Source organism: Orbicella faveolata, unplaced genomic scaffold (genome assembly GCF_042242905.1).
Source record: "Orbicella faveolata isolate gen_17 unplaced genomic scaffold, um_ofav_v1 contig_47, whole genome shotgun sequence".
Classification (NCBI taxonomy): domain Eukaryota; kingdom Metazoa; phylum Cnidaria; class Anthozoa; order Scleractinia; family Merulinidae; genus Orbicella; species Orbicella faveolata.
In genome coordinates this window covers 24,605,001-24,619,114 of record NW_028301577.1, presented here as the reverse complement: position 1 = coordinate 24,619,114, position 14,114 = coordinate 24,605,001, and the positions used below count along the sequence as shown (strand labels likewise).

Below are 14,114 nucleotides of genomic sequence, written 5' to 3'. Positions count from 1 at the left end.
GTGATTCTCCAAAACGTTCTCTTTTATTTTCCGTGAAGCGTGAAATGCCAATGTTGTATTTTTCGTGAATTGTGAAAGGGCTGCTTTATTTTCCGTGAAACGTGATCTATACCCCTCCTTTACCACCCTCTAAATGCAAGCCTTTGTAACGAATATGTCACTCCAAAAACACTCTAAAGATACTCTTGAACATTGGAGACACGCTCAATTATTGAAATCGTTGAGGCAAGATTAAAGAATTCCTAAAGCTATTCTGGTCTGATTCTTTGGACTCTACGGTTCTAAAGTCTGTTTGGTGGTAATAGACACATTTAGAAAATTCCCCTCAGTTCTGGTACCTTTTGATCCCTGCCACACACGAACATTTCATTTGCCACCTGCGATAAAAATGCACGTCGCAAATTAAATTCTTGAATGTTGCATTAGTTGAACAAAACTACATTTTAGAACAAACGAACAATGAATTTAGTAGTCGATGAACTATGGAACGGAACAGCAATAAAAGTGTCAATCATGTAATCAAGAAAAATTTAAATCGTTAGCCAACAAATGGGGGGAATTTTTTCCCTCAGTCATAAACGAGGGTCTCATGGTAATGATATAATGTCAAAGCTCCAGGGAATGAAATGTAAAGGCCACGACAGCGTCACGTGCCAGCGACAGTCAAGAATCCAAGCTCGATCCCAGGATCTCTCTCCTGTCGCTTAAACGAGGTTGCAAAGGATCTCGTTTTGACGTCCAAATTTACCTGTCAACCTTCTGTCAAAAGAAAACCCCATTTACGAATGATTTAGCTTCATAACATAAATTTCTTTACTTATCAGTCGCTGCAATGTATTTAAAAACTGATAAGTCGGTATTTCAATCATCGACCGCTCGAGGGAGATTACATAACTTTGACATAGGATATCTTTTACGCTTATTAAAACTAAAGCAATTCTTCACACGTTGGAGACCTCGTCATTGCCACAGGGTGACAACAAGAGAAGCTTTGTCGCTACAACTTTGTTCAGTAGTTGACTGTGTTGACAAAAGTTCATGGCAATGTCTTGTAAAGTGCTTCTCGGGTTTTTGCTGTTAACTGGGTTATGCATTTCCGTTACTGCTGTGGCGGGACGTTCAAGCCGATTTGGTGCGGCTGTTGCTGCAGGTAAGAAAGTGCGGAGCTAGACAACGGCGAAATTTTGCAACAAACGCATTCTACAGATAGAGCAAAAAGTTAGCCATAAACCTGCTTAGTGTATTACACAGTCGGTCATTGTGAGCTATAAATTAAGCGCGTGATTTGCGAGGGACAAAACAGCTAATTCTGTCGAGCAAATTTATGATACGATACAAGTTGTATAAGGCAAGACAAGGCCTTTTTTGTGTCGTCTCGTCCAGCCTGTCCAGTTTGATCAAGGCTCTATTGTACAACAATGCCTGCGGGTGGTTTAAACACACTGACAGAGTGGTGTAGTGAAAACAAAAACGGAAAACGGTCAGAGCCCCACCATCGCGTGATTTTTAGGGTCATTGCTTTCGCTTTAATTATTTTTTCGTCCTCAATTAACACCTTAGTGTTTTGGCAGACAAGGAGATCGTTTATTACCGTGTTTTCTTGCAGAAACAGTTTGCGGCGTCCTGTGGCGAACTATTAGACTTTTGAACGTAATGAACAAATGATTGTTGTCTTTACATTTACACAACAGTCTTCGAATATTTCTTAGAGCCTGTAATACCTCTTACGACCTTTCACGCATTACAAGCCAGGGCCGTAGCTGTTAAAAGGCAAACCGACGCACTTACCTCAGTCCTTTTTTTGCTCGTTTTTGTTGTTCACAAGTCATCATAAACGCCCCAAATACTTAGGAAAAGAGTTTCACCATGGACATTGGCTCAGTCGCAAATCTTTTCATGGACAATGCCCCAGTCATAATTCTTTTTTCGTGGACACTGCCACAGCCATAATTTTTTTCTCGCCAAAGCCCCGCAAAATTGAAACTGAAAAATAACCGATATCAGACATAAACTTCTCTAATTGTACTGTGCACGTCAATCAAACTCTTTTAAAATTCATCACAAGAGTGAATATCAGATATCATTGAATCATAATTCTTCAGTTTGTTGTGATATACAACAATCATTCCATTAACAGTAGATAAATCCAATAGATAAACCTTGTGTGCATGAACTTGTGTCCTTGTACTTACGCTAATCACGCACTATTGTACTTTAATTCATCAAAATGGTGATATACAACAATCATTTCTTCAACAGTAGATAAATCCAAGAGATAAAGCTTACCCTTGGGCTTTAAGGAATCTTTAAGGCGATCCTGGTAACGATTGTTTTTTTCGTAGAAAAGCCCTTTAGTTGCGCCTTCGGGTGACACCGCAAATAGCCACAGGTTATGGACTAATCGTTTTAGTAACACAGAAGGCTTCCATTTGTAAATTAAAATTCTTCGACCTCCCTTTCTACTTAAAATGGTACAATATCCTCGTGTTTTGGCTCAGGAAAAATAAGGGGGCACTGTTTATAGTTAACAACATATTTCATAACTTTTAACACTATTTAAATTATTCATCTTCCATGCAAAAAGTACGGAGGTGCTTGTCGAAAATTTTGGAAAGTGCCCCTGAGAGACCGGTCATTATTTATCGCCTGAGGGGGAGGGGGGGAGTGGGGGGAAGGGTCGGAGGATTTTCGGCTAAAGACAAAAACGTTTAGCTGATCCTCCTTTAAATCTTATTTTATTGAAGTGATCCCCCCCTCCATGTTTTCGCATACATATTCACCTTTCGACGTGTATATTTAGTGCTTTTAACGGTCATATGAAAGTACTATTTCTGACAATGATGTTCTTACAGTGTAATGAAGCCGCCATGGAGCAGTTTCTTGATCCGTGTCTTTTGCTAGTGTGGATCTCGATATCTGGTCAGGGTTTCTTAGCAGAAGTTTTCACAGGCATCCAATAAAGCATAACAGGGGGCGTACATTAAAGCGAGGTCTGAAGGGGCAAACCAACCTAGGGGGTCCGGGGCATGCCTCCCCGGAAAAGTTTGAAATTGTAGGTTGCCAAAGATGCGATCTCATGCCTTTTGGGGGGCAAAGAGATACGGAAAATGAATTGTTTATGATGATAAAATTAGACGTAGCAAGTAGCGCTGTTTCACCATTTTAAGAACTATTTTCTGCTTGAAACGTCACAGTCTGTAAGTCTTAATTTATTGTTATATGAGTGAAAAGATTAATAACAGTGGAAGACAAAAGGGAAAAACAGAAAATAAAACAATCAAAATATGACAAAATTTTGCTTCCCTATCAGCAGGTCTACTGTGATTCTCGTTAGAAATTCCTTACTCTTATTCCTTCTTCACAGAAGCTCTCAAGATCCCTGCTCCTAAGGTAACAGCAGAGAAAATGATGAAATACTTCCTTCGCCGTGAAGGCAGTCTTGTCACTTCAAGATCCAAGCGACAAGCTTCAAATGGAGCGGCCAATTCAACCAACAACGTCATCTATGTTATCGACTCCTCGAACTCGATTCGCGCAGAAAATTTCAAGAAGGGACTCGATGCCCTGGTTTATCTCACAGAGAGAGCCAACCCCAAAACTCTCTACGCTGTCGTCAATTTTGCCACGGAGGCCACTGTTCTAACTCCCAAGTTCATTTCTTATAACGAAACGATAGCTCTATTGCCGACTGTCAAACGAAAGGCCGGTCTCACAAATACCCAGGAAGCATTGCAGGTGTGCAAGGACAAGCTGTTTGGGAACTCGCGGTAAGCGCAGTTTTTTACTGAAGACATGACTTGATTTTGAAACGGTTTTGAGCTATTCTGTACTGAAATAAGGCTATAGATTTTGGTAAGAAATAGAGTATCCAGGTATAACTGCAAGACCGATATGTTTCATAGGAAAAATTTTCAAACGTTCAAGAGAGCCGGAAATAATTAATAGCAGCAAAGCAAAGTCGCTGGCAATAAGCAAAGGTGAAAAACGCCCGGAAATGTGTATTATGTGATTTCGTTTCGGAGTTTCTCTTCCCTTGCCGATCCTAGAACGCTTTGCAGGCTCTATCAATACGAACCCTTGTACCCAAGAAATGCGCCAAATAATTTTGGAACAGACATGCATGCCAGTTCAAAGGGGTGTGTTACTCCTCTACCTCTTTCCACGCCCGAGGGTATAAATGGGTACAGGCCAGAAAACGTGCATTGTACTAGGGAAAAAACTGACTTGGGACTAGCATCTCATCCAGGGGAAGTCATAATAATCCTAGTCACTTCATGCTAAAAAGAAACGAAGTTAAGGTATGCGCCCGATTATACTGTTAAATGAACAATTTTCTTTTCTTCTTTTGTCGCACGCAGTTCTGGTTTCGATCCAGAAGGCTATAAAAACGTTCTGCTTGTCACGGATGGCTTGTCCAACAAGGGAAAAGATATGACCCTGTTTAAAGCTTTCAGTTTGAAGAACGATGGTGTTGAGATATTTGTGGTGGCTGTGGGCGGCTTTTCGTTTGGCATTCAAGAGATCATTGGTCTAGCGTCTTCAACAGACAGGCATATTTTTCGCGTGAGGAATTTTGACGGACTCATTGAAGTTGCCCTTTTCATTCCTGGCTGGAAATAAAGACACCGGACACAAAACAAGTCTTAGACAACAGACCTTTAGCCAGGAGAACATCCGGATGTTTTTTTCCACTGTAATAATTCCCAAACTATTTTCTCGAAAGCATCTATATGTCTTCAGAACTGAAAAGTCTGAATTCTTCAGACTGTTAATTCTTTTGGCATCCCTTATCATCGTTTGTTTGCTTCTCCGTTTAAGAGCGGCAGCATAGCATAATTTATGACTGATCAATTTGATTTTGAGCAGGATTTATTGAGAGATCTGTCACCAGTGTAAAAAAATTTATGTCTACGTGGTCTTAAGCTCGAGAGAGGCAGAGGTTTGAAACACTCGTCTCCTCTGCTCGGCATGTTCCCAGCGGAATAACCTGATATCTAAACAGTTTTTGAACTATGCACTCAATAGCAACATTTTCGTTTAGTTTTTATTTTAAATGAATTACAAAGCATTGATAAAAGTAGGCAGAATGTGAGTTTTGCTTTGACTAAGTCTTATTTGTAAGTGACACTACTGATTTCCACAGGTGTGGCTGAACGTTTGATGCATAACCATTAATTCTATTTTTCAGAACTCTTCAATTTTTCCGCTAATTTAATTTCTCCTAAAAAGAATTTGTTAAAAAATTCTGTCAAGTAAACTTTTTTCATTTGACCATTAGTGCAATTTCTTAGCATGAAAACAAACTTGAGTATATCCTTGTACTAATTTTTTTCATCTATAACCTATGGTGAGTGTGTGTTTGAATCAGTTACCCTGGTGGTCTACCCGGGGTAGTGAAATAATTAGCTCTTATTAACCCAGCAGGAGGTCTGTATGGGAGAATCTTGACCGAGGTCGTGAATACAGACCGAACGCAGTGAGGTCTGTACACACGACCTCGGTCAAGATTCTCCCATACAGACCGACTTAGCTCGGTTAATAAGATGTTTATTATATGGCAAAGAAGAAAACTTTAATTCGTTTAATGTAACTGGTTTGCTGACAGTTTGCTTTCAAACGGCGATGAGCTTAACTTAAATCTCCCGAAATTTGCTCGTCCTCTTTACTTCTTTTTTTTGTCATCAGGCTTTTTGGCACTTCCATAAATGATTGAGAAGAAAATAAAAGAAAATGGTGAACATTTTTGTATTTCAGTTTGCTACTTTTTAAATGCAAAATGAAACCGGTCTGGCTAGACGCCGGTCTGGATGGGAAAATCTAGACCGCGGTCAATATCGATTTCAGCCAATCAAATTCGTGCATTCGGTAGTTCTCCGTCCTTGTGAGACACAGTCATATAATAAATGCCAATACAGATAGCGATATAAAGAACAGATCAGCTTCATCCTTAAATCGCTGGTGTCACGTACAATAAAAACCGCATATAACAACCTAGAATTATCGAAGTCAGACTGAATAGGTTCTTATATTTTAGGGCAGTTCTTCTCAATTCAGGCTGATAAAATACGTTCTTATTTATTTTATAAGATATTCAGATTTTCATTGGTTTTTATTGCACTGTAGCTTTATGAAAAACATAATTCTAGTGAAAACCCCAAATAGTGTAAATCAAAGAAAACATATACACAATAACTTTTTCAGAAGTTTCTCACAATTTAAATTCAGAATTTAGACAACCAAAATTGGAGTGATACTTTTGTATAAGAACCTGTTTTTCTTTGCCAGGCTGAACAAGTTCTTCTATCTTTTGGTATTTAAATGCAGAATTTCAGCCTGTAGATTCTTATATTTCTAGGTTCTTATATGCGGTTTTTTTACTGTACTTGTGATGTTTACCACAAGAGTCAAGTGCTTTATGTGTGATTTTGTCGATGTTGTTTGCCACTGCTTCATAGATCACGTCTTAACTTTGAAAGAGCTATTCTCAGTGTATTCTCGCTGCATGCATTTTACGGCTCCCAAAGAAGAACATATCAAGAAAAATTTTTTATTTTTTTTTCCAAGAGAGTACGGTAACGAATCTGTATGGTTCTTAGCGCGGTCAGGATTTTCCAATCTCTGCCCACGCGCAAAGACGCGCGCGATGTGTGGGTGTGAGGAAAAGGTCAACATTTATAAAAGTGATTTGAGGGAGTCAGATAAGAAAAAATAAATAAGTTATTTACCAGCCTGGGGTCGGTCCGTATAGCGATAACTTGTGAGCTCGGACTTCAAGACCTCGGTCGCAGTTTCTCACTCCCTATATATATAGACCCCCCCCCCCACCCCCCCAGGTGACAAATAACATTTATTTTTCAGCAAAGGATGTACGCTTTTGCGACCGTGAATTTGAGTGTGTCAGAAGTGGTACATGTGTATACTTTGTACGTTGTGCGGGCCTCCGAAAATTCAACGTAATTACCATACCAGTTATCACCCTCAAACCGAATAATTTGTCAATGAACCAAGTGACAGTCGCTGACAAAAATGTAACTTTAATGATTTCCTCTGAGTTAATTGGGGCTAATTGCTTCCTTGACTTCTATACAAGAACACATCGTTGAATTCAGATGATAAAAGATCTATATTAACTTTGCCATTCAATAACGTATTTTAAAAACAGCAGATAACCTATTGAAACTATTGTTATTTCTTTCCGCCGGTAATGCGGAAAAGTACTTGTTACAACACTCTTTCGCATAAGTTATTTTTAATCTTAAGTGTGATTACGCTTTTCACAACACGAAACAAATATTAACGGAAAAATTAGCCCGTGTTTATAACAGCCCCTGTCTGAATTTTGTTTTTCGGGGAGGGCGGTTGTGACACAGACTTGGAAAAAAAATGAGAGGTTTATAACACATTTCATCTGATAATTATCTGACCGGTACAGTAATTAAACCGTTATTAAACTGAATTCATTCCACGTGTGAGCCGCTGTTTGATAACCTTCTGTACAAAACTGTAATTTGCTTTTCGCTACAATGTATTCAAATTAGTATGTTCGCCTCATTGGAGAATCGTGTATCGAAAAGCCTTCGTGGAAGTTTTAGTATAAGGTACATTTATTAAACACAACTTACATAACTAACCAAACAAGCTAAACATATGAACAAATAAATTAAAACACTTAAGCAACGCAAGCCACATCACTAATAAGAATGATATGAAATTAAGATATGTTATGTACTTAGATTTAATTTTTTGTCAAACAGAGCAAATAAGTTCAAGTTTTAGAGCTCAGGACAGTGTTTCAGTTCTCTCAATTGACAATGCTACCCAGCGCCGGAGTGCGAATAAAAAAATTGTTTACTCTGAAGGAACTCTTCTCTGCGTTAATTACGGGAGTCAGTGACTTAAAGCAGTGAGTCTGGACGTAAACTGTGTTCCATGCACGTTTATGAAATAACATCGTTGTCCTAGGTGTCCTGAGGCCATATTAACCCGATCAGATGTCATACCGATTCGTCGTTTTATTCGGCAGACCGACCCACGGAAAACCGCCTTGAAGGCCTCCCTGTACTCTGGAATTCTCCAGGAGTAGATATACGGATTTACACTACTGTTCACTAAAGTGAACGTGTTAGAAACATACTGAAGAAATTTGAAGGCCCCCGTCTCTGACAAAGACGGTCTAATGGCGAAAATGTTGTTAGCAATAAAATGCGGTGTGAAAGATACGTAAAACAAAACGAGAATCAAAAGGAAAGCGGAGAGTAATTTGCGCTGTCTGTTCCTGTGAGCAAACGCCATTCTTTGCCTTCCGTCAGCCAAGTTCACTACTTGATTTCCTTGCAAGCGAAGCGCAGCGTAGGTTTTGCAGTAGACCACAGGCAGGATGATCAGGGGTAGCGACACGTGGATGTGACAGTATAGAAGAACAAAAACAGCCTTTGATACTCCCGCTCCAAACAGACTCACAAAGAGTAGCGAGTAAAACCAAACCACAGCAATGAATACCTTGATCTTTGCTTTGGTCAAGCGTGCTCTGTGTTGGAATGGAGAAGAAACTCCAAGCCAACAGTTAAAACTCATTGCAGATATGGTGCAGGAAGACACGATATTCGTTACAACAGCGACAATGATTATCAGCAGTTCTACTGCCCGGATTTTACTTCGGATGTGTATACGGTAGAAGCCATAGGCACAACTTACGTAACCAGGTACAATGGCTGACAGCAAGTCGCACACGCTCAAGTTGACCACCAATAAAGTGACCGGCTTCAACGATAACTGATTCCGATTTCCCGGAGATCGCCGACGGTAGATTGAAACGAGCAAAAGCACATTTGAAAGGACTGCTGGTGTGGCCAATAGAAAGCTTATAACTGACTGCGTTAGCAGATATGAGTCTGAGCTGATCATAGCGAAGCGAATCAACTCACGTTCAACGTATTTGAATTCAAAATTTAAGCCAGCTATATTTTTGAGAGCCTTATAACATTTCAGATTTTTACAATGCAGTTTTAAGTCATTTTTCTTTACTTTACAACCGCCAGGTGGATTCAAGATGAACAGTGAACACAATTCTTATTTTTAAAGTACTATTTCCTGGAAAATTAGTAAAATTGAGCGCTAATTAGGGGGATTTTGGTGTCGCGGCCAACAAAATCGTAGGAAGACACACGGAAGGTTGTGAAGGCTGCACGAAAAATAACGAAAACGTGATCAGAACGTGTAAGAGCTGAGATTGTTCATAAAAGAACATCTGGTTATGTAAACAGAACTCGTGTGCGTCACTCCGGGATCTTGAGCGTCTATGGACTGATTTTCCTGACTATTTAAAGTCTTGTGACAGATACTCAAAGTCGAAATGACTCGAAAGATAATTAACCAAACAATGGCTAGAATGTCGAGGAAAAGGTTATTGTTATTCATCGTGGTAGATGCAATATAAAGTGTATTATCGTTTGTCTCACGATGTAGTCACTTGAGATGTAGATCGCGACGTTTCGACTGCTTACTGCTAGTCTTCTTCAGGCGATAAGGTCGACTGATTGCACGGTATCATTTATATGACAAAGGTCGGCTGTGATTGGTGCATTTCGATCCTCCTATTGTTCCATTGTTCCGGCGAGTAGCTGTTCCCTCAGTGGTCCGCTGTTGTACCGTTCTCCTGCTGTTGTGTATTTTGATCGGGGGCATCCATGCTTGGGGAATTTCAAATGTCTACAGGATTCCCTGTGAGTGCGGCAAAGTCTACATCGGGGAAACAGGGAGATCTATGCAGCAGAGGATCAAAGAACGCGAGAGAGATATACGACTCGTTCGTACCCAGACCTCCGCCGTTTCTGAACACACCCACGAGACGGGCCTCTATCCTATCTGGAATGAGGTCAAGTTTATTGAGATAATACACTTTATTATTGCATCTACCACGATGAATAACAACAACCTTTTCCTCGACAGGTTTTCTACTGTACAAATATCTGTACAATATCGTTGTATATTTGTACTGTTATTTGGACGGTATTCGCTGCAGTTGGATAATAAGATTTCATATTGTGTTATAATGCAGACATGCATTGAGAGGAGTAATTCTTATGTCCAGAAAATAGCAAATAAAGACCAATATTAGAGGTCCTAAAAACTTTAATTATACAACATAAGTAGATTACATGGTCATAATAAGGATGTCTGAGCTACCATAATCAAAAGCTTGATGCTGTGTTTGTAGGTAAATATATGGTTTTCCTCGTACAGAGTAAATCCCTTTTATATTTTAATCATGATGTAAAAACAGTACGTAGGACGCGATTGAACTTCAAGGAGGTGTTTGGGGGTAATTTGTCACCTTTTCATTACTAGGAGTCTATCACCCGGCGCGTCCAAACGCACTATAACCTGACGTCAACTATCCCCCGTATCATCTCTAATTTTAGAACTGTAATTAGCACAGGGGTCTCTTGGTTTCCCGCAAAATATTTGTTTATACAAATTAAAAATGAAAAATAGGGGCCAAAGGGGAATCCCAGTCGTTGTTGTAACAAGGGTGGTCTTAGCTCGAGTATAACTGGCTATTAATCAAAAGGCCTTTAAGCCACCTCGTGATATTTGAAACGGACATGTTTCATGTAATACATATGACAAGGGTGGTCAAAATGATTTCGTGTTTTTGCGGAGTTGTCAGTGCAAAGTTTAGCCGTTTGACAAGCAGTGCACTAGACTCGCAAGAGAAAGCAAATTGAATCGATCTCTACGGAGTTAAATTACTTTTCCTATTATTTCACTTGTAAAACGTAATCAGTAAAAAACTGGGATGGGTGGGGGGGGGGGGGGGAGGAAGGAACTCCCATATAAAAAGGAAGTGGGTGCTCGTCGAAAAAAAAACCCTAAGAGTCCTGAGGTACCAATATCCTGTTTTGTGGGCGTGGCTTGAAATGTTTTTCACCCCTAAGAGGTGGCAATTCTGAGAAAAGCACATTATCTCCTGTCGTACTTTTTAAGCTCAATACTCTCCTTGCATACGGCTGTCGCGACTGAAATTTGAATTGACTAATCAGGATTCAGCAGGCGGAAAAAAACGTTACTGTCCTGAAGTTAATATATCTTAACCATCAGTCAACTTTTCTCGCTGAAGATGGCATTAAGTATTCACGAAATGGGATTTACAATTTCAAAAACCACATCAGACAGCAAAAAGTGAAAAAATAGAAACATTTTGTTTCTCCAAGCGTCTAATTGGCTCCGGCAACTCGCTGGGAACTCGCTCGTAGTTCGTTGAGTGTCGCCAGGTAAGATATTAGTTGTATTATTCTGAACTAAATATGCTGTTCCTCGTCAAATTAAACCTGGAATTCTCAAGATAACTATTAGAAGAGGCTGAAGAAACTTTAGCGTTGTCTTTATTTATGTTAGCTGCAAAAAACGACTATTATCGAGTCGTTTCAGTAGGACAGCTCAGTTTTGACTTTTGACTGCATACCGTTCGTACTGCGGGCGCAGCCGCCGTATGCAAGGCTAAAAGGTACCGAAAAACTCCCGCTGTGGACCTTTTGAGGTTGAATACCCTAAGAGATACCAAACCCATGTTTTCAACTCTTAAAAGGTTTGTCTAGCACCCCCGTTCTTTAGACGGCAGTTCTCCCTACCCTGGGTTAAATTACTTGTGCTGTTTCACACGTAAAACGTAATCAGCAATAAACGTTGGTAAATATGACAGGAACACCATTAATTTTCCATCCAGGCCAACCACATAACGTGTCTGGGGTCGCTGTGACGTCAGAGCAGCCACGATCGCGTCCACAACTTTGTAAGTGTCCGGTGACGAACCTTTTTCTATCGAGAGCTGCATTCCTTTTGCCATGGCAACTATTAAGTATCAGGGAAAAACAGACGTTTTCTCATCAGTGTCTCAGTACTAATCACTACAAAGTCTACAAACAGCTTCATCCAGGATAGGGTGGAGGATTTTTGGCCTTATAACCCCTACTAAATTTTGAGAGAAAAACAGACTGCCAGCAGTCTAGCAGTGGACAAACGTTGATCCGCCGTTCACACCTTGAGGGAATACGTGACCCTGCAATAACATTCAAGACTTACTTCCGCCAATACGTTTATCTTCATAATCTTCTTTCACCTCGGGTGTCAGATTACTCCAAAACTGTGTTACTGAGTCAGTTAGTTGGTCTCCTATGCTAGTTTGAAACAACCCAGGTTCTAACACGCTGACCAACACTCCCCACGGGCTCATTTCACGTCTGAGGGCATCTGAAAAGGCTTCTACACCATATTTGGAGATGCAATAAGCGGAAAAAAGACAAAGCGTGGTACGACCTGCAACAAAAAAGTATACATTAGACAGTTTACCAATGCAAATGCTGCATTCTGATTGGCCTAGCGACTCGTAGACTACCAGCCATTATAGTTCACCTCTACCTGTAACTTTTGGACAACTTTTCGGATTTGGGGCAACTTTTTGCCTCTTGTCAACGTAACAAACGTCACGTGCATAGGAGGATATCAGGTGAATCGGACATTCATGTGTAAGACATTCCTGTGTAACCATTCTTTGCGTTCCTAATGTAAGATTCCTGTGAAGATAGATAGGTAGATAGATCTATGATATGGTTCAGCAACTTGCGGGTGAGTGGGATGCAGACCTTGGAGACTCAAGCATTTGAAGCTATTTGTTACAGGCTGTTTTTAGCATTTTATTTTGTTAATGTCCGAGCCTTCGGTTCACGTAACTCGCTTGCGTTTAAATTGAATTTGACAACAAATAAAAAGAAACATTAAAGTGACGGGTTTCAGTCACGCAGAAAAATCTGAAGATGACAATGGGTGGTTAAAAACTAACCTGTAAAGCCCATTTTCGGCGAATAAGCGTACAGGTATGATTCACAAAAATTAATTGTTAGGTCTTTGATCAATATCTCACTGTATATTTTCCACCATGGGTCAAATCAGGGCATTAGGCCAGATTGAATTGCATTCGTAATGCCGCGACCGAAAGTGTAACGCTTGCATTGTGTTTACATTGATCATGATAAGGTTTTGAACAGCATTGACTTGTCATCCTCAAGAAAGTCACGCAAAACAATATTGAGCGAAAAGTCACCGAATTTGTCAAGGCACATGAGAAGAAGCTTGAGGGCCTCACAGGGAATTCTTCTGTTCTTTTCACTCGCAAAGATACAGTTGTCAACATCGAGCCCATAAACTATTTGTTAATAAGGGGACGGAAAATGTTGTGGAAACATCGCAACATTGACTGATATAATATTGCCGCCATATTTTTTTTTTCTGTTGATACCTAGCCTGCGAGCAGGCTCACGTTGGAGCACAAGAGCGCGCGGCGCAGCCGCGAGCGCGAAATCAGGGCTCTTATATATGGCCAGGAGCCATAATCGGGGACGGAGACCGTAAGTCTTGGGATCCGCGCGCACCTATGATATGGGACAATTTTTCTATTTTTAGAACAAATTGCGCCATCCTGACGTCATATATCCGCACGGATCCACGCACAAGTCGGGGGCTCTCGCGTGGATGTTGTCACGTTGCGTGATCAAATGGTGAGAGTTGAGAGACCTTGAGAGATTCTCTTGCGTATTTTTCACAGCGATGGCAGGGAATAAGGCAGGGACTAAGAACCAGGGCGCTTATATGTAGTTTTATGCTCTGAGCTAACGGAAAAGGTGGGTTTTCCAGGGTCGAAAACAAGACTTCAATCTCGCGCTGGAAATGAATAATAAGATCTGGTCGCGCTAGTTGTAAGCTTACGCGTATGTTTTTGCGTTTGTTCTGACTTAAGAGTATAGCAAGAAAACTCTCTACTCTGGTATCGAGTTAATTTGTGAGTTTCTCAGACAATGGTTAATCATAACCAAAACCTGTTTTGATGGTTTCTTATTGTTTCTGCTTGTTTGGTGAGTTTGCAAAAGTTTTTGAAAGGAAAGTCTGACGCGTACAATTAGCTCATTTTTTGTGATAGTGCAGCTCGTGCACTTTCAAGCCCGCGTCGGTGTTTTCAATTGTCAACAAATCTTGACAAAGATTTCTTTCGTTATCTTTTGTGCTGAGATGCTGCAACAAAATTCACGAACGCAAAAAATGCTACTAACATCATATGTGTT

The 14,114-nt window shown here is 40.3% G+C and overlaps 3 protein-coding genes across 3 annotated transcripts in view; 1 reads left to right on the top strand and 2 right to left on the bottom strand.

The window, feature by feature from the left end:
* Positions 1-910: 910 nt before the first annotated feature.
* Positions 911-6,745, top strand: LOC110051831 (matrilin-3-like). The gene is made up of 3 exons (XM_020757905.2): positions 911-1,150; positions 3,365-3,767; positions 4,359-6,745. The coding sequence occupies exons 1-3, from the start codon at positions 1,039-1,041 to the stop codon at positions 4,618-4,620; spliced, it is 777 nt and encodes a 258-aa protein (XP_020613564.2). The 5' UTR covers positions 911-1,038; the 3' UTR covers positions 4,621-6,745.
* Positions 6,746-7,683: 938 nt separating this feature from the next.
* LOC110052168 (cannabinoid receptor 1-like) lies at positions 7,684-10,007 on the bottom strand. The gene has a single exon (XM_020758296.2). It carries the CDS (start codon positions 8,902-8,904, stop codon positions 7,888-7,890), a length of 1,017 nt encoding a protein of 338 aa, XP_020613955.2. The 5' UTR covers positions 8,905-10,007; the 3' UTR covers positions 7,684-7,887.
* A 106-nt stretch (positions 10,008-10,113) lies between these two features.
* The window catches only part of LOC110051984 (retinol dehydrogenase 7-like), a 7,431-nt gene continuing 3,430 nt past the window's right edge, over positions 10,114-14,114 (bottom strand). Inside the window, exons 3-4 of the mRNA XM_020758102.2 lie at positions 12,082-12,315; positions 10,114-11,850 (exon numbers count right to left, since the gene is read on the bottom strand). Of these exons, the coding sequence (XP_020613761.2) occupies positions 11,642-11,850; positions 12,082-12,315 (443 nt within the window). The 3' untranslated portion in view covers positions 10,114-11,641. The remainder of the gene's footprint in view (positions 11,851-12,081; positions 12,316-14,114) is intronic.

What these genes read in the sequence shown, in the direction of transcription:
- LOC110051831 (XM_020757905.2), top strand. Translation starts at nt 1,039, where the DNA reads ATGGCAATGTCTTGTAAAGTGCTTCTCGGGTTTTTGCTGTTAACTGGG. An exon ending in TGGTGCGGCTGTTGCTGCAG is followed by an intron (nt 1,151 to 3,364) that starts GTAAGAAAGTGC and finishes CCTTCTTCACAG; the next exon opens with AAGCTCTCAAGATCCCTGCT. An exon ending in AAGCTGTTTGGGAACTCGCG is followed by an intron (nt 3,768 to 4,358) that starts GTAAGCGCAGTT and finishes TGTCGCACGCAG; the next exon opens with TTCTGGTTTCGATCCAGAAG.
- LOC110052168 (XM_020758296.2), bottom strand. Translation starts at nt 8,904, where the DNA reads ATGATCAGCTCAGACTCATATCTGCTAACGCAGTCAGTTATAAGCTTT.